Source organism: Triticum aestivum, chromosome 3D (genome assembly GCF_018294505.1).
Source record: "Triticum aestivum cultivar Chinese Spring chromosome 3D, IWGSC CS RefSeq v2.1, whole genome shotgun sequence".
NCBI lineage: Eukaryota > Viridiplantae > Streptophyta > Magnoliopsida > Poales > Poaceae > Triticum > Triticum aestivum.
In genome coordinates, this window is record NC_057802.1 from 478,656,450 (window position 1) to 478,675,587 (window position 19,138).

General features: G+C 44.4%; 1 protein-coding gene across 1 annotated transcript; it reads right to left on the reverse strand.

The window, feature by feature from the left end:
• Nucleotides 1-28: 28 nt before the first annotated feature.
• LOC123079812 (uncharacterized) lies at nt 29-9,725 on the reverse strand. The gene is made up of 15 exons (XM_044502628.1): nt 9,423-9,725; nt 8,392-8,518; nt 8,245-8,285; nt 6,978-7,071; nt 4,510-6,506; nt 4,281-4,412; nt 4,089-4,158; nt 3,938-3,977; nt 3,679-3,751; nt 3,541-3,603; nt 2,789-2,866; nt 1,629-1,801; nt 1,282-1,328; nt 959-1,184; nt 29-881 (listed from the first exon to the last, which is right to left on the reverse strand). Exons 1-15 carry the CDS (start codon nt 9,632-9,634, stop codon nt 616-618), a joined length of 3,639 nt encoding a protein of 1,212 aa, XP_044358563.1. The 5' UTR covers nt 9,635-9,725; the 3' UTR covers nt 29-615.
• Nucleotides 9,726-19,138: the final 9,413 nt, after the last annotated feature.

A 19,138-nucleotide genomic window follows, 5' to 3' on the forward strand; every position in this document is an offset into this window, starting at 1 on the left:
AGCGGCAGAAGACACATGAGTTCCACTGTTAGGTTTACACGAAGCAACATATCATGCAACTTTTGATCAAGAGCAATGGCTCATGATTTCCATTATTCATCTATTACATATTGGCGCGACATTGTTCAGTTTGTCAATGTTACAACTGGCACGACATTGCTGAATTTGTGTGACTGCGTAAACAATAGATGTACATATGTTACAGCCTTACAGGAAAAAAAAACTCAGTTACAACTTGCACCAGGTTCAAAGAAGTTGCGGGCGCCTAGCCCGCACTTATTCCAGATCGATGCCCCTTATTGTGTTGCTGAGCTGCTAATATTCTCAGAACTATGATTTGCTGAGCCCAAGATATGCAGGACCTGGTAGCTCATATTGCCTGAACTTGAGTTCCTAAACTACAAGGATCTGTTGGAGTTCCTCAGATACACAGCTTTGTTATGTATAACTCTGCGTAACTGGAAATCCGCAATGGCAACCCGTTGAAAGGTTGAATCGGACGAACATACCATATATTGCTGCAAGTAACAGCAGATGCTGCGACAGCTTATTGTGTAGGTGGATACCACGGAGGACCCTGGTTTGCGGCAAACACTCCCCAACTATGCTTGCCTTTTAGATCCTCTGACAACGGATGATGCCTGCGGCGCCTCCGTAGCATAACCATTTCTCGCTGCCTTTGTTCATATTCCATCTCAGTCGATGCAGCGCTACAGCTTTGGGAGGGAAGAGCTCAAAGTCTTTAGTGTCTTCATCAACTGGGACGTTGCATGTGCCACCATTCTCTAGCATTAGAGGATCGGCTAAAGCCAGAGCATTAGTCTCTTGGCCTTTATCAGGCCCATCTTGTCGGCCCTCTCTGGGTTCTGCATCTACATGTTCTGCAGGGGTAGTTCAGCAGGCATGTCAGGCAGTAAGGCAACGATACAAGTTGCAGCAACATGGAGAGAGTTTTTACCTGAGTTGGTGAGGGTTAGTACTTGCTCTTTTTGTGTATCGTGGGCTTTAGGTACTTTTTGGCATGGTTTTGGGCCCTTTTTTGCAACCAGAGGAACATTTGACATAGGAGGGCTTTGTAATGTTCCACCAATCTTAATGGCTGTCCCCTCCTCTGCTAGCGAACCACAAAGGAAATAGGGCACACGGTTCCTCCCAGGTTCCTTCTCCCAGAATCTCGAAGTAAGCTACACGTGCAATATTTGTTTAGCACACACGAGATTCTGTATGACAAGCAGAAGCAGAAAATGACCATGGTTATGGAGTACAGGCTAGTGGGTTTACCTGGAAGCGCACAGCAGTACCATCTGCCACACAATAAGCTGCATAACCTGTATGTAGGCAAAATTAAGGATTCATTTATATATCTTTAATATCAAGTGTCCAAAATGTAGGAAAAATATATTAACATAATAAGTATCACAAAAAAGGTGATCCAGTGTCCAAAACAGAATATCATACAGGGTATTAATATTACTAAACTAATAAGCTGTTCAAGTATCACTATATGCCACAATAACATAATTATAGATGTGCCCTAGACAAACAAGTCAAGAATTCTTAGTAACTTGTAACTGCATACTACTTAGGCTGGATATTGACTATGGTTAGGCATGGTTCTGGAAATGTACCGGTAATTTCTGAGACATGGACATTCCATATCAAATATTCTGACAATTGATAAGTAGAAACACCCTGGGTTTTAGTCCCAGCAAATGGCCTTCCGGTGACTGGAACATCATTGGCAATTCTAGGTAGGCTGAGGAACTTCAATGTGCCATCTTCCAGTGAGATGACAATACCTCTGAACATGAAAGATAGTAACAGTTAATGTTATTAACCTAGTAGACAGAAAATATCTATAACCTGCATATATACACACAGTAAGGCCCCATTATGGAGCTCAATAGAACTTTCCGCACATATTTTACCAGTGTATTTTACTAGGCAGTAGGCACAAACAATACCATTGTAAACAAGGGAATCCTAAACGTAATCATGAACAAACGCAAAAAAAGAAGTGAGGTGAACTTCAGTGTTAATAAATTCTAACCAAACATTACAAGCCACACGAGTCCTATATATGTTCACTATGTTTAGCAACAATCACTGTCTGTTGGGCCAATGATTAAGTAATGCATTAGATCCTCCCAATAAAGGGGCAATCCTTGCACAAAAATATATTACTTCCATCCCAAATTACTTGTCTTAAATTTGTCTAGATGCGGATGTATCTAACACTAAAACATGTCTAGATACATCTAGACAAATCTAAGACAAGTAATTCGGGACGGAGGGAGTAGAATACAAATGAGTAGATAAAATCATTTGTGTTTTTTATAAGCTATACAAACTAAATACAAATTGAAATGTAAAGGACACAGAAGCATTAAAGGAACTAATTAGTTTTTATAAGCTACACATCTACCTTAGCAAGTTAGCATGCTGACATATCACACAGATCAGATGAGCCATGTACGTATTGTATAAGACCATAATAAATCCTTTTTCCAATTTTCTTGCAACTGTGATTTGTGTTTCAACTTTAATGAGTATAGTGATATGTGTGCATCAGAAATTACCTAGTTCCTCACTGACAGGGTAAAATGAAAAACAAGGTAAAACCAAGTCCCTATCCTCAACTGGGTAGTGATGAAAGGTAAGTAAATGTCATGTAATGAAGGAAGCTGAGTACATTAGTGTCTGCAAGATTTATTTACTCCAGAAGGAACAGGACTCATTACTACAAACGGAATGAGGTTGATTTGCTACAAATGGCATAAAACATTACCTAGCCTCCTTTAACCAATGAAGACTTAAAACAGCCCTTGGGGCAGTGGTTAGTTCCCACAGAGGACGGTATGGATCTCTGCAACAAACGAGTTATATGAGATGCATTTCAGTATTCAAACATTGCAGCTCATTCAAAAAAATCATAGCAAGAAAAGGTTGTGAATCCAGCAATCATATTACTGTTTGCTGACAATATTTACTCAATTAAGGTTATGCTGGTGCCAAAAAAAAAACGCTCTTCAATAGTAGCTGCTACGCCTATGGTTACTTACTTCCGCTTCAAATTTTCATAAAACTTGACAATGGCCATGGGCTGTGGCAACTAAATGGCGATGTTTTCTGTTGAAAGGTGTGCTGTATTTGTTCATGTGAGGATAACAGATTCTGCAGATTAAATATACCTTCGTTTATTGACCCAAATGTTATCATTGCAAAACAGCACACAAAAGATGCATGGTTCTCAAATTGCAAAGTGCAGTCAATTCGTTTAGAAAAACCTTCGTAGGTGAAATATTAACCAAAAAATAAATTATATTGACTATGACTATTGAGATAAGCCTCAGCACCACTCCATATATGCAATACCCGAAAATGGTTAGCAAATACTACCTCTGTACCAAAATATAAGACGTTTTTGTAAGCTAAACAAGCCTACAAAAACGTCTTATATTTTGATACGGAGGGAGTAGTAGTTTTCTCCACAACAAAATTTGAGTTATTGATTCCAGTTCCTAGTAGAGTTTATGCTACCTTAAATCCCAGAATTTTAGGCCATCCTCTCCAGCAGTGACGAAGATATTTGTGTTTTCCTCACTGTCAAAATGATATGGAGTCAGAACTTAGTGTTTATCTTTTGGAATGGAACAGAAGTATAACACAGCTTAGTACCTTACATATGGTGCCCACGAGAGGGCTCTGATGGGAACAGATTCAGCAGTGACACACATAAAAGGTTTTGAATCTATACATAACGAGAACAACTGGTTAATATAACACAAAAAGGAAATAAAGAGGTATGCAGTTCAGGCATTCCAATAGCTTGCTCTTTAAACATGTGAAGTAAGCAGTTCCTGAGTCAGACATGTCATCTGAATGGCACAAGTGACAGAAATCCTATGAAAAGGGAGGTAATAGACCAATAAAATACCTTGTGATGGCAAGTCTGTAGAGAACTTCCATAAAGCAACCTGGAACATCAAAATCCAACCACGAAACTTTCAGCACAGCACCTACTAACCAAACAGTGCAGGTATCAGATTTAAACTAAGAAAATAATTTACTACAGGCAGAAAAGATACCGTTCCATCGTGACATCCTGCCAGTATCATATCATGAGGATAAGGCGACCAATCAACTGTCAAGGGAATGCTGTTTACCATTATAAAGAGGCAATGACTTCAAAATGAAAATTCATGCTGACGAATTTGACAGAAATTTAAATCTGTCATCTGGTTTTAATAGAAAAATGATGAAAGTAAAAGTTGGAATACCTCTGTATGTTTCCGCACTTAACTTTAGCACATCTAAATACAGGTTGCAGCTTCAGAAAGCGAGGATCGGTGCCCTTCACTGAAGAAGAGGAATATATTTTCTGGATCATGCTTGGAGATGGAACTTCCCATCTGCGCACAATAATGAATAAGTGCATAATAAGTGGTGATATTCAAAAAGTGATGGCCAAACAATTCAAAATGGTGGTCAAGCATTGGATGTACTCACACTTCAAGTGAGCCACTTCCCAACAGTACTGCAAGAAAACCCAAATGTGATTTTTGTTCTGACTGATTTGGTAAAGGAGGCTTCCATTTGATGTCCCAAGCAACTTTGCCGTTATGAGCTAAACACAAGACGACCCTTGGTAGATGAATGCCTTTGGGGATTGCAGAAAAGTTTGAGTTTTCTGCACAAGTAATAATATCATTTTTACTTGATTCTTTGGATGGAACTACTTCTGTATCTTCCACAACAATGATCTGGGCACTGTTTTCAGAAGGAACAGGCACAACTTTGTTGGCAGCTTCACTATCATTCATTTCCACAACTTCATGGTTAGCAAGTGCACTCTTACATCCAACCAAACCAGCCTCATTAGCCATGTCTTCACTTATAGATGAACCCAGTAGCTTGGGATTCTCAACAGAAGACAAATTATTATTTGGCATGATATACGTGGAGGTTCTCTCCGTCTTCTGCGCATCACCACTAAGAGCCAGTGAGCAGGTCTCATTTGAAGCAGGTTTCTTTGTAGGTCCTCGTACACGCCTTCTGGTGTAGACAATTAATTCCTTCTTGCAATTTTGGACTGAGGCCACATTATCATTTGGCTGGGGAGTTGTCTGCTGGACACTTGATTTTTCCTTGTAATTTGCATTACACAAGCCATGTGTTGGTGGTGTGGCATCAGATGATGCAGCACTCATATTGACATTGCACTTTCCTATATGACACCTCAACGAACCAATTGAAGCAAGATCGCTTGCTATAGCTTCACCGTCACTCTTGGTCAAAGACATGGGATTGTCCGAATTGGTAATTGTAGCAGCCGCCTTTGAGGACTCGGTACCAGAAACAAATAAACAACTGTTTGTATTTGAAAGTGTCTTCCTTCTAGGCCGTCCTCGTCTCCTACTACCACTTGACTCCTCGCCATTTGATTTAGCTGCAATATGCATAGGCAACGAGGAATCTTCTAAAGTGGGGCCTGTGTGCACATTGCCATCACATCTTAGCATGCTAATCGAACAAAGCTCACTTGTCAAGTTAGAGTGTCCATATGGCAAATGATTCTCAACAGAGTGTGCTGGATCATTTGAAATGGTCTCCCTACTCTGCGATTGGACATCAGAAACCACTGACGAAGAAAGTGCACAAGGATTTGTTTCCTTTTTAGGTCGTCCTCTACCCTTCCGACCTCTTGATCTTTTCCCACAAATTGTAAGAGATGAAGATGGAACTGGTAATGCTGCATCAACTGCAACAAGACTTAAATTAGAATTAGACTCTGTGTATCCAGTTTCTCTTTCAAATTCAGTATCAGTGCCAGAAACATGCTTGCTGCTGCTTGGGAGTGGATATTTCCGGGGCCTCCCCCTCTTTTTCTTTGGTTTCGTACAGCATATTAGAGCTCTAGAGGTATCTTCTGTCCATTCAGTGTCAGGCGGACACTTTATTTTGTCAATTGGGATTTTCCTAGGTCGGCCCCTACCTTTTTTTGGAGCTGATTCCACAGACTTCACAGATGGTATAGCACAAGATAATGCAAGATCGCCTGGAATAACTCCTGAAGTGACAAGAGGGTCAACAAAACTAGAACCTGGACTTCCACTATTTTTTGTTGAATCTACCGCTTTGCCAACTGACAGTGGATATTTTCTTGGTCTGCCCCTTGGTTTTTTCAGACTAGGTTCTGCATGATCCTTTGGTTTTTTCAGACTACTAGGTTCTGTGCGATCATCCCCAGTCGTCAGTTTTATCTTTCTTGGTCTCCCTATTGGTTTTCGAGGAACTGATGAGCTCTCAATTGGATTGTTCTCATTTGGTATTTTTCTAGGCCTTCCTCTACGATTGCTGTTACTGTATGCAAGCATTGACTGATTAGTATCTGCCTCTTCAAAGGGTGCTACGATACACCAAACTTGAATGATGCCTCTGCCAATCAGTGGCATACCAATTTTATGGTAAGAAGAACCAGGAGGATGAGCAGCAACAGCAAGATACTGCAATAGATAAAAGAACATGATCAGCAATTCTAAGACCAATAAAATACCTTGTAAATCCAGTAAATTCTTGCGAGTAAAAAAAGGTACTCCCCCCGATCCATATTACTTGTCGCTCAAACGGATGTATCTAGCACTGAAATACGTCTAGATACATCCATTTGAGCGACAAGTAATTTGGATCGGTGGGAGTACTATTCATAGACACTGAAAACAAGTGCAACCTAGCAATGAGCCTGCATGCAAAGATGCACTTGAGAAAAGCACTGCAGCGGTTGTCTGGAGGGGTTTTTAGAAGTAAAACGAATCAATATGCCATTGAAATGTGGGCTTGTGACCCACATGCCAAGCAAATAGATGATGGCATTTTTCTCATTGCTAAATTTGGTGGTGAACAACATAAACTTTTTTGAAGCCATGGTTTGCAACAAAAGAGCTACTAGTTCATGCTCAAAGTCAGTTGATCACAACCTCGCAATTTACGGGAGAAGAAGGCTTGTCGCACAACCTCGGGCACCAGTCCAACGACCAAACATTCCCTCCAGCGAATAAAACGAAGTCAGAGCTGCAACAATTAAGAGATTTAATCACAGCTCAATCAGCATGGATAATGTAACAGAGAAAACTGGAAGAGTGTAGAAATAAGGTCAAAATTAGCACTGTGTCCACATATCATCAGCATGGTTTTTGAGTCGCGACTAGTCAAGTCGCCGCGAGCCCTGCGGCTCGGCGATTAGTCGACGAAAGTCGCTGTATAGTCGCTATAAGTCGCTGTATAGTCGCGAATCGCCCTGATTTCTAGAAAACGACTTGGCGATTAGTCGGCGACTATACAGCGACTAATCAGCGACTCAAAAACCATGATCATCAGTTTATGACAATGCTGAAAATTAATTAATGAAGGTGCAATGGTATTTCATCAAGTAACTTCACTGTTATAACCTACTAACAAATCCCCACCCCCCAAAAAAAGGACATACCCAGTGTGAAAGCTCCCACACAAGGTGGGGTCTGGGGAAGGGAATTTCAGACAGCCTTACTCTTGCATAATATTTCTGCAAGGAGGCTGGTTCGAACTCAGGACCTCCAGGCCACAAGTGGACGGACTCTGCCACTGCGCCAGGTCCGCCCTTATACTAACAAATCCCCCAAAAGCAGCAAAACCTTGCATGGGTTGGCGACACTCGATGAGCCAACTCACTCTGCAGGATTACTCCTGGACCAAGAGAATATTGTTTTCATTCTCAAATAGTTGTTCTTTTATTGTGTATGCAGTCCAGAATTTAAAACTTTGACCACTGATTACACCAAAGAACAAAATGGTATTCATATATTGGTCAATGAAAGTACTTCCATAGCACTAATCATTTTAAATTATTTTACTGGTATATAATTAGAAAGGGTACTTATCAAAGGTGTATTTGAGATCATGTTACGTGTGAAACAGCAAGAAAATTATTATACTTTCAAAGAAAATTCTTCACCAACAAGATGAGAATAGGGACTGGCCTGCTTACCAGTCCATGTGCAGCAACCTTTGAATTGTGAGCAGACAAACAAAAATATTACATAAACAGGGCTATGGAAAAATATTGGGTCATAACTTCAATACTCCAAATAACCAGAACTGAGGAACTTAAACCGTAATGTATCTCTCCTCAACAAACTTAGGGAGAATCATGTAACAAAATAAGAAGATTCTAGTAAGTTGAAAAAGTCTAGCTTCTAGAAATAATACCTGTATGTATTATTATCCCTCCCATCTTCCAAGTGTGTGACCTGCATTGATTTGCACTGATGTGATCCAAGAAATCACCAGAAAGCTTTCCTCCAATGTTATAACAGGAACTTTAGACTCAGAAATTAGCACCATAGTTTTACTAACCTGAGGAACAGATGCAGAAGAGAATTGTGGTAAGGTAATCTCATGTGTGTCATCTCTGGATGAAGTTGATCCAGTGCCGTAAGTAAAACTTATACCTTTTGGCTCATAATTAAAATGCTTCCATTCTCTGGGAAGGTAACAATTGATTAAATGTCAAGCAGAATGGGTTCTGACTTCTGAGTAATCCAAAAAAACACTAAAATACGAAAACAGGGAACAACAGAGCTAGTAAAAACAAAACAAGAAGACATCTTGTGCTCTCCAATTAGGCATACTGCCAATGTAACAACTGCAACTTTTCACAATGTGCTAATCTTATGGAAAAAACAGAGCCATCTCCGATGAGTATGTGCTACTACTAAGCAGAAAAGGCTCAAATTAATTCCATACCAAGTCAATAAAAGTGTCCTTACTTGCCGATAAATCTGATTTTTTTTAATCTAAAATGAAAGCAACTAGAACTGTAGATCAAGAAAAGGCCGAACATTCACAGTGTACAGGCGCCCAGCCATTGAATTTAAAAGATCCTATCATCATCAATCAGTCAAACAATAAACTTAAACTTACTAAATTTTAGCTATCACGCCCACCAAATTTTCACAACAGGTCTTATGGTACCATTCAAATCAGACAAAAACCAGATGATAACAACACAATCACGTGCAGTGACTGTATCAAATGAATCCTCTTGAACACTAACCGCAAGAAATAAATGCTACCATAACAAGAACATGACGACTAGTAGAAATCGTTTGTAATGGCGCCATAAACTCCAAATTCACAAACCATAACAAAATTCTCCCGCACAAACGACACATCAATCAATCAATCAACAAAACTAAAGAGGTTCCACGTTCCAAGCTCCACCGTACGTGCACAACCACATCTCCGTCACGCGCCACGTGTATAAAAAAGTTGAACAGTTGAAGCCGCCATTAATTGCTGTCGCCGCTGTACGGCTTGCAAGCCCACAACTGGAAGCTGCCAGATTCTATCGCGGTGATTGGGGAGCAAGGAGAGCGCGTCTTCACCTGAGGAACGTTATCGAGGAGGCGAGACGCTCCGCTTCGGCGTCGGGGAAACCCGGCTCGGGCTCGCCGGCGGCGAGCTCCGAGATGGCGCGTACCGCTCTGGAGAAGTCCTCTGCAGATTGCTCGAAGCAGCAGACCTCGACGCCCGCGTTGCCCTTGTGCTCCCCTTCCGGCGGGGACGGCGCGCCCGTCGTCTCCGGCGGCGCGGCCATCGCCGGCGGGGGGAGCAGGGACCAAAAGCAAGGGGCGTTCTAGGGCTTAGAGCCGCGGGAAGAGAGGGCGTGTCTGTCGGAAGATGGGCCCAATTATACACCTTGGGGCGCACCCGCGTGGGCTGGGTTTCCTAGTAGTATGTGTTTTCAGGCCCTCGAAAGGCTCCGAGTCCGGCCCTGCTACGTACTGCGGGCGTGTCCTTTTTTTTCCTTTTTCATCAGAAGTCAAGTACAGGATCAGAAGTCAAGTACAGCCCCTGAAAAAAAGGCCGAGTACAAACGGACTGCAACGGTTAGGAAGGCGAACAAGATTCTTCACGTCTAGTTCCCCTGCTTTGGTGGTGCTTCTAGCATCGTCACGGGCACGTGGAGGTTTGTCTCTGGTAGATCTCGTAAGATTTGATCGATGATTGTCTTTGGTGGATCGCAGATATCCGATCTTCGTTCGTCTACGTCCGTGTGTCTTTAAGTTGGATTCTTTCGATTTACGTGTCTCTTCATTGGTGGCGGTTGTTGTTCTAGTGCGCTGGCCATATGGACCCTTAGAGCATCTACAGTCGGACTTGACAAATCTGGTCCTTCAAACGCCCGCAGACGCATCCGGGCGCGTCCGCGGATAGTGACCGGTCACGCCTCAAATTAGCTACTCTGCATCCAAGTCTCCCATATTTCAACCCCTGATCAATACAAAGCATGCAAAAAAAATCCTACGTACTACCCTAGCTAATCTTCGTCGTCGGAGATGTCCACGACGTCGGTGTCGGGCACTGGGTGGACGGGCGCATCGGAGGGTCTGGCTCCTCCTCCTCATGCTCGACCTCATCCATGTAGGCGAACATCTCCTCCTCCTCCTCCGCGGCATGTTGCGCCTCCATCTCCTGCCGGCGGCGGCGTCTCGCCTCCGCATCCGACTTTGAGCGGAGGGAATCGAGGATGGTCTGCTGCTCCGCCTGAACATTCGTGTCCCCGGCATCCCCCACATCCTCCTCCGGCTCCTCCTCGTCCTCCTCAACCCCCCTCCTCCACCTCCAACTCCTCATCTGGATCCACTGCATCTAGAAGTAGTCCCGCGATCCGGGCTTCGCGCCTTGCTCGGATTTGCTCAAGGAGCTGCAGCCTGCGCTCCAGCGTCAGAAATGGGTGGCCCCTTATCCGGCGACGTGGGAGCATGGCTATTGGTGGTGGCGGATGGGAAGTGGAAAGTGGCGGCAGCGATGGACGGGCGGAGGAAATGTGGAGGGGTAGGGTTTCGGTGTCGGCGGTCGGCTTAAATAGCAGAGTTAGGCACTACGCGGCCCGCCAGAGCGGCGCCATGCGGCGACATTGGTCCGACGAAGGAGACGAGCTTCGGACCGCCGGGTTTCAGGGCGATTCCACGTGGGACCCCAACGTCAGCCCGACGTGGCGGGCACCCCCATATCCGCCCCATATTTGGGCTGGATATGAGGGGTGCCGGTCAGTCTGAGTGTTTGAGGCTCCCGGCTGGACGAAATTTCATGACCGATCAGTGACCGTGCGGCCCACCCGGCCGTTTGACGCGGGTTTGGGGTGCCCGGCTATAGATACTCTTATCATGATGACTTTCGAAATGTTTACTACAACAAATTTTGCCCGGCTCAGACAAGGAAGGGGGATGATGACGGCGCGTCTATGACTCGCTTCAGTGCTTGTGGCCGTCACTAGATGGTCTACGGATCTGAATATAATTTTATTATTTCTGATGTTCGTTGTACTGCCATTATTAAAAATTAATAGATTGGAAGTTTCCCGAAAGAAATAAATAAATTCCACACAGTATGCACTTGGTAATTTTTTTGTTTCAAAAGATAGTGAGCAAATATAATTGAACACGTCACTTACGAAGCCATTGTATGACGAGAGAGATTGCTTACATTTGCTAACTTTTCCCGTAGCAACAAACCGGCACGCCACTGGTTCCTGGACGGCCGAAGTACACGAGACGGTCAGCATGAGAAAAGAGTCAGCGTCTCGCACTATTGGACGTCCGAAGATGCCCGACGATTTCACACCAAGGCACGTGCGTGATCATTTTCACGAGGGGAATCTGGTGGAGGTCTCAACCTGACGATGGCGGCAGTGGACTGACTATCTCGTCAGCAACCAAAAAATCGCCACGCACCAGCACACTCTTTTCCTGTGGCTCCTCCCTCACGCATATGCCTCGCCAGAAAATGGCGAATCCATGGTTCGCGCGTCACGTAGCCCGGGTCAAATCGACCCCCCGAATTAGGTTCCGCGTCCACGTGATTCCACGTCTGCCGAAAACCAAATAATGTACCGCCATACACACACTCTCTCTCTCTCATACACGCACGCATTTGAGAGGTAGGACGCGACGCGCGACATCTGCCGAAAAGGAAAAAAAAAAAAAAGACGAGACGTGCGATCGGTCGGCCTCGGATCCCATCCGGACAGTGGCCGTACGCGCGTCCAACCACCCGTGGTCCGTGAAACGTGCCGCACGCACGCACGCACGCACCCGATGATGCGATCGAACGCCTCGCGACGCAATCCAACGCTTGGCGTCGGCCCCGAGGAAAGCTGCGTGGTTTGTCTCCGGGCTGGCTTGGTCGCCGTCGCGGTCTCGCGCGCGGGGCAGCAAGTAGGGTCACGTCCCACCGCACCGCAGGTACGGCCATCCCGCCGCGCCGCGCGGCTGCTCCTCGTCCGCACGACGTGACGCCGCGCGGTGACCCACTGGATCTTCGGTCCGCTCTACGTGGCTGCCTCCTGATGCGCGATTCCGATTCGAGATCTGTTTCCACCCCTCTCGTTGGGTGGGCCGGCGACACCAGTACGGATGGAGATATCGTCTCCGCGACTCGTGTCTCATGCACAGGTCGTCGGCACACACGAGATCTATCATTCGACTGATGCGGGTCCACCTCGTGAGATAACCCTTCGGGCGACGGGAGGCGAGCGGTGGCGATTCTGGGCTGCCGCTAGGGTCAGGGTTTCTCATTGGAGGTGATCAGGATACGCTGGTGGTGTTCTGGGCGGCGATGACGTCTCCCGAGCACGGATCGTCTTGGTTTGGTTCTCCTTTGAGGGGGGCACCGTGGCGGAGAAGACGGTGGGAGGAAAGCTGATGCATCACCGCAAAAGTCGGCAACTCCGAGATTGGCGGCGAATGGCAGATCTAGGTCAGATTTGACGTCGCGGCGATCGCAGGGTGATGGGGATTCGCTGGCGGTGAGCAGAACACCTGATGCGACGGCAAGCCTCTCGGCTATACTTGGTGGAATGGTGTTGACAGAGAAGGAAGTCCAGGGCTTCGTGTTTAAAGAACCGGTTGAGGAGATACCCACGGCGAGGAGGTGGTCACTGATCGGCAAAGTTTGCTCCTCAAGACCCATGAACATCAATGGCCTAGAACGGACTATGCAGAGGGCATGGGGTTTACATCGCGATGCTCATTTTCGGGATCTTGGAAGAAATTTGTTCATGGTTCACTTTGGAGGGGAAAGGGAGTGGAAGCACGCAAGGAATAATAGACTGTGGCTATACCTGGCCATCTGCCGGGCCGGGACGGGCTTCGGGCCAGGCCTACCAAAGCCCGAGGCAGAAAACCTAGACCCGAGCCCACCCAGCCCGGCCCGAAAGTGATAAAGCCCGCCGGGCCACGAGCCACGAGCCGGGCCCCTTCAGTAAATCGCGAAAACGGCGGGCCCGGGCCCGGCCTTCGGGCTCAAAATCTAGGCCCGAGCCGGGTCGGGCCGTTAAGGCCGGGCTGCCCATGATCGGGACTAACTGTGGCAATATGATTTCAACATTATGATACTAAGGACTATGATGGAAAGACTAAGCCATCAGAGATGATTTTTAACATTGTGGAAGCTTGGGTCAGAGTAGAAAATTTGCCACTCGACAAGAAGACGGAAGGGATTTGGGGAAGCACTAGGCAATTGGCTGGGCAAGGTGGTGAAGGTAGATGTGAAAAAATACAGCTTTGCAAAAGGGAAATTTCTTAGGGTCGGAGCCAAGATATCTATGTATGAACCTTTGGTGCGGTGCTTTAGCATCAAGGCTTATGAAAATGATGAAGTTCGTACATGGTTCAGTTTGTACTATGAAAAGACCCCCACACCTTTGGTTTGAGTACGAAAGGTTGGTGCACGTGAATTGTAGATGCGAGCCATGGATTGATAAATCGTCTCAGTGGGGTGAGTGGCTGCGAGCTTCTCCTAGCAGAAACACGTCATACAAAGGAGGGGCGGTAAGTGGAGAAGCGAGTAGTATCAACAGTGGTGAAAACTCTTGCATGGGCGGGAGTGGTCAAGGCAGATATGCTCATTGTCGGTGTAAAAACCGACAGACCTCAGGGTAGGGGTCCCGAGCCGTGGATCTTAGACAGATGATAACTAGAACAGGGGAGATGATGTTTACCCAGGCTCGGGCCCTCATGGAGGTAAAACCCTACGTCCTGCTCTTTTTATATTGATGGAGATGTTATAATTACATAGTTGATCTATCTCGAGATCTTCATATGTGTTCTAACTCTAGGGCTAGGAGAATGAGGTTGTGTCGATGTCCCCTCTACAGGCTAAACCCCTCGGCATATATACACACTGAGTAGGGTATCTAGGGTTACAAGGTCGGTATCCTGACGTGGAGGCGGTGGAAGAGGTCTTTTGGTGAATTAACAGAAACGGACAAAGAAGGATTCGAACCCTCGGTAAACAAAAGCGTACATAACAGTTCCAATGCTACGCCTTGAACCACTCGGCCATCTCTCCTACATAATCTTATTATTGACGTATACTGCAAGTCTTCGGTAGACGTGGTCTTGAAGAATGAGGGCCCTTCGGCCCAACCCGAAGTGCATGGATGGGCTAGGTTGGTACCCCCTATCCCAGGACACCGCCATTCATGCTTGGATTAGCAACCTCCCTACAAAGCGCAACCTAAATCCGGAGTTCTCACGGTCTAACAACTCTCGCACTGGTGAGGGTTCCCATCGGGAGAGGAGTGAAGTAAACAACCCTTCCAAGGACAGATGCAGTGATGATGGAGCCCGGGAAAAAGACACAAGGTATGAGCTTGAAAGGAACAGAGAGAATGAGATGCACCAAGAGTTAATCACCAAGCAAAATGGTAAACAGACACCCGGTGGATAGGGAAGTCGAACTCAGAGGGAAAGAGCCGGTTAGCAATCATGTAGCTTCAAGTGGGAGAGAGGGCAGGCGGAGGGGCACGTATATCCGCAAGCCGGGGAAGGAAGAAGGTGTGTATCACCCAAGTGAAACACGCAACTTAATGATGACTGCTAGAACTACGTCGGTATTTCCCCAAAGAGGAAGGGATGATGCAGCACAACAACGATAGGTATTTCCTTCAGTGATGAGACCAAGGTTATCGAACCAGTAGGAGAACCACGCAACACTACGTAAACAGCACCTGCACACAAATAACAAATACTCGCAACCCGACGTATTAAAGGGGTTGTCAATCCCTTCCGGGCAACGGCGACAGAAATTGGCAAATGGACGTGAGAAAGCTGTAATAGATTGGATAAATAGATCGCGAATAAAATAAAGTGCATCAAGGTATTTTTGTATTTTTGGTTTAATAGATCTGGAAAAAAGCAAATAAAAATAGATCGCAAAGGAAAATATAATAAAGAAGAGACCCGGGGGCCGTAGGTTCCACTGCGGCTTCTCTCAAGAAAAATAGCAAACGGTGGATGAACAAATTACTGTTGGGCAATTGATAGAACTTCAAATAATCATGACGATATCCAGGCAACGATCATTATGTAGGCATCACATCCAAGATTAGTAGACCGACTCCTGCCTACATCTACTACTATTACTCCACATATCGACCGCTATCCAGCATGCATCTAGTGTATTAAGTTCATGGAAAAAATGGAGTAATGCAATAAGAACGATCACATGATGTAGACAAGATCTATTTATGTAGAAATAGACCCCATCTTGTTATCCTTAATGGCAACGATACATACGTGTCGGTTCCCCTTCTGTCACTGGGATCAAGTACCGTAAGATCGAACCCATCACAAAGCACCTCTTCCCATTGCAATATAAATAGATCAAGTTGGCCAAACAAAACCCAAATATCGGAGAATAAATACGAGGCTAGAAGCAATCATGCATATAAGAGATCAAAGAAGACTCAAATAACTTTCATGGATAAAAAGATAGATCTGATCATAAACTCAAAGTTCATCGGATCCCAACAAACACACCACAAAAAGAGTTACATCATATGGATCTCCAAGAGACCATTGTATTGAGAATCAAAAGAGAGAGAGGAAGCCATCTAGCTACTAACTACGGACCCGCAGGTCTACAAAGAATTACCCACGCATTATCGAAGAGGCACCAATGGGCATGATGAACCCCTCCGTGATGGTGTCTAGATTGGATCTGTGGTTTCTGGAACTTGTGGCGGCTGGAATTGATTTTCGTCGACTCCCCTAGGGTTGCTGGAATATTGGGGTATTTATAGAGCAAAGAGGCGGTGCGGGAGGCCACCGAGGTGGGCACAACCCACCTGGCGCGCCTGGGGGCCTAGGCGCGCCCTGGTGGGTTGTGCCCCTCTCGGGGCACCCTCCAGGTGCTTCTCCGGCCCATTGGGTGTCTTCTGGTCCAAAAAAAATCCACAAAAAGTTTCGTTGCGTTTGGACTCCGTTTGATATTGATTTCCTGCGATGTAAAAAACATGCAGAAAACAACAGCTGACACTGGGCACTATGTCAATAGGTTAGTACCAAAAAATAATATAAAATGACTATAAAATGATTGTAAAACATCCAAGAATGATAATATAGCAGCATGGAACAATCAAAAATTATAGATACGTTGGAGACGTATCAGCATCCCCAAGCTTAATTACTGCTCGTCCTCGAGTAGGTAAATGATAAAAACATGATTTTTGATGTGGAATGCTGCCTAACATATTCATCACATATTCTTTTCTTTGTAGCATGGACATTTGGACTTTTATATGGTTCAAAGCAATAGTCTAGTTTTGACATGAGACTTAAATACTCAAGCATATCAACAAGCAACCATGTCTTTCAAAATATCAACGCTAAAATAAGTTATCCCTAGCCCATTATGCTCAATCATTGATCCATTCATGAAACACACTCGCATATTAGCTACACCCAATGCTCAAGTACGATCATAGTGCCCCTTAGTTGGTGCTTTATAAGAGAAGATGGAGACTCAAATTAAAAATAAATTTTTTTGAGGGAAGTACAGTGGGAGAGGCTCCCACCGTGTTGTATTACTCAAAAAGTATGGTACAATCTATACACCATATTTACAAGATACTCATCCTCCACTTTGGGAGGGAGTGATAGCTATTTTATGCTTGAGAAAGTCTAATGAGGTGGTAGTACAAAAGAGAGAATGAAGTCTCTCTTGTCAGTCCTAGTTCTATGTTGGAGGAGGCTAAAGTCATGCTTGAATCGTACAAGCCAAGAGTGGTAAGTGGGGGCGATGCTTCTGAAGTGCTTGTTATTTCTCTCCTTCCAGATACTCCATGCCGCTTGTAGAAATATTTCCATGAACATGGGCTTATTCCAATTGGTGGCTGCGCGGCTTATCCATTGAAGTCTGGATCCAGTGTCTTCCCACGTGATCCCTAGGTTGGACCAGCAGTGCTTACTGAATGAGCATAGGAAGATCATGTGTTCCACGTCCTCTTCTATTTGTTGATCACATAGTAGGCAGTTGAAATCATCCCCAATGTTATAGTGTCTCCTCTTGAGCATGTTGCGTGTGTTTAGGCGGTCAGAGAGAAGGAGCCACCCAAACACTTTGATTTTCAATGTCACCTTCAATTTCCACAGCCATTGATATGATTGGTGGGTCTGCACATCTCTAAAATAGAATTTGTAGTATCTGTTGGCCTTGTATTCCTTTGATCCCCAACAGTACGACCAGGTGTCATGGGGGTTTGGGTCCGCAGTGTTGCCTACATGGATCACTTTTTGTTGCAGCTCTCTAACTTCTTCGTGTGCTTGGACTGAGAGTGGAAGATGAAACGTTTCATGCAGTGATGCTGATCCCAAGAAAGCTTTGACTCATATATCCTCATTTATTGCGTAGGAGAAGGCTCTTGAGTACATATCATCCAGTGTGTTGTCCAACCAAAGATCCTTCCACATAAGCACCGTGTCACCGACGTAAATTAAAAATAAAAATTGCATAAAGTAAAAGAAAGACCCTTCGCGGAGGGAAGTAAGGATTTGTAGAGGTGCCAGAGCTCAAAGCGAAAATTATAGAGATAAAAACATTTTGGGATGCATGCTTTTCCTGTCAACGAGAACGATCGAGAAGTTCCCAATACTTTCCATGCTAGATATCTCATAGGTGGTTCCCATACCGAAATTAAAGTATATTCATTTTTCCACCATACTTTCACTTTCCATGGCTAACCGTATCCACGGATGCCTTCCATACCAATAGTTTCCAAGGAATTTATTATTTGACAACATAAAGTAAATTCATTTTTCATTTCGGGACTAGGCATCCCTAATACCTTTGCCTTACTCTCGTGCAATGATAAGTGAATAAACACTCATCGTGAGAATAACATATCTAGCATGGAAATATATTAGCCACCCCTACCGTTTCATGAGCTGTACGAGCACACAAAAAAGAAGTTCATTTTGAAAATTAGAGATGGCACATGCAAATTTGCTTAGGACGGCACGGAAATACCGCATATAGGTAGGTATAGTGGACTCATATGACAAAACTGGTTTAAAGGGTTTTAGATGCACAAGTAGTGATCATACTTAGTGTGAAATAAAGGCTAGCAAAAGATTGAGAAGCGACCAACCAAGAAACGAAAGATCTCATAAGCGAGCATTAAGTATAACTAACACCGAATAATGCACCGCAAGTAGGATGTAATTTCATTGCATAACTATTGACTTTCATGCTTGCATAGGGAATCACAAACCTTAACACCAATATTCTTACTAAAGCATAATTACTCATCAACATGACTCACATATCACATCATCATATCTCAAAACTATTACAAAGAATCAATTTTATTTTGTCCAATGATCTTCATGAAATTTTTTATTATATCCGTCTTGGATATCTATCACTTTGGAACTAATTTTCATATGTTGCTTTTGATAAGCTCAAACAAATATAAGTGAAGATCATGAGCATAAAATTTCTTTCGCTCAAATTAATTTAAGTGAAGCAAGAGAGAATTTATTAAAAAAATACTAACTCCCAAATAAATCTAAGAGAAGCATGAGAGCATTTCTTCAAAAATAATAAAGCACACCGTGCTCAAAAAGATATAAGTGAAGCACTGGAGAAATTCCATAGCTTATAAAGATTTAAGTGAACCATAGAGAGCAATTCTAACAAGTCATGGCATATTTTTGGCTCTCTCAAATAAGTGTTTCCAGCAAGGATTCAAGACTTAAAACAAAAAGCAAAACAAGCAAAGACTCATATCATACAAGACGCTCCAAGCAAAACT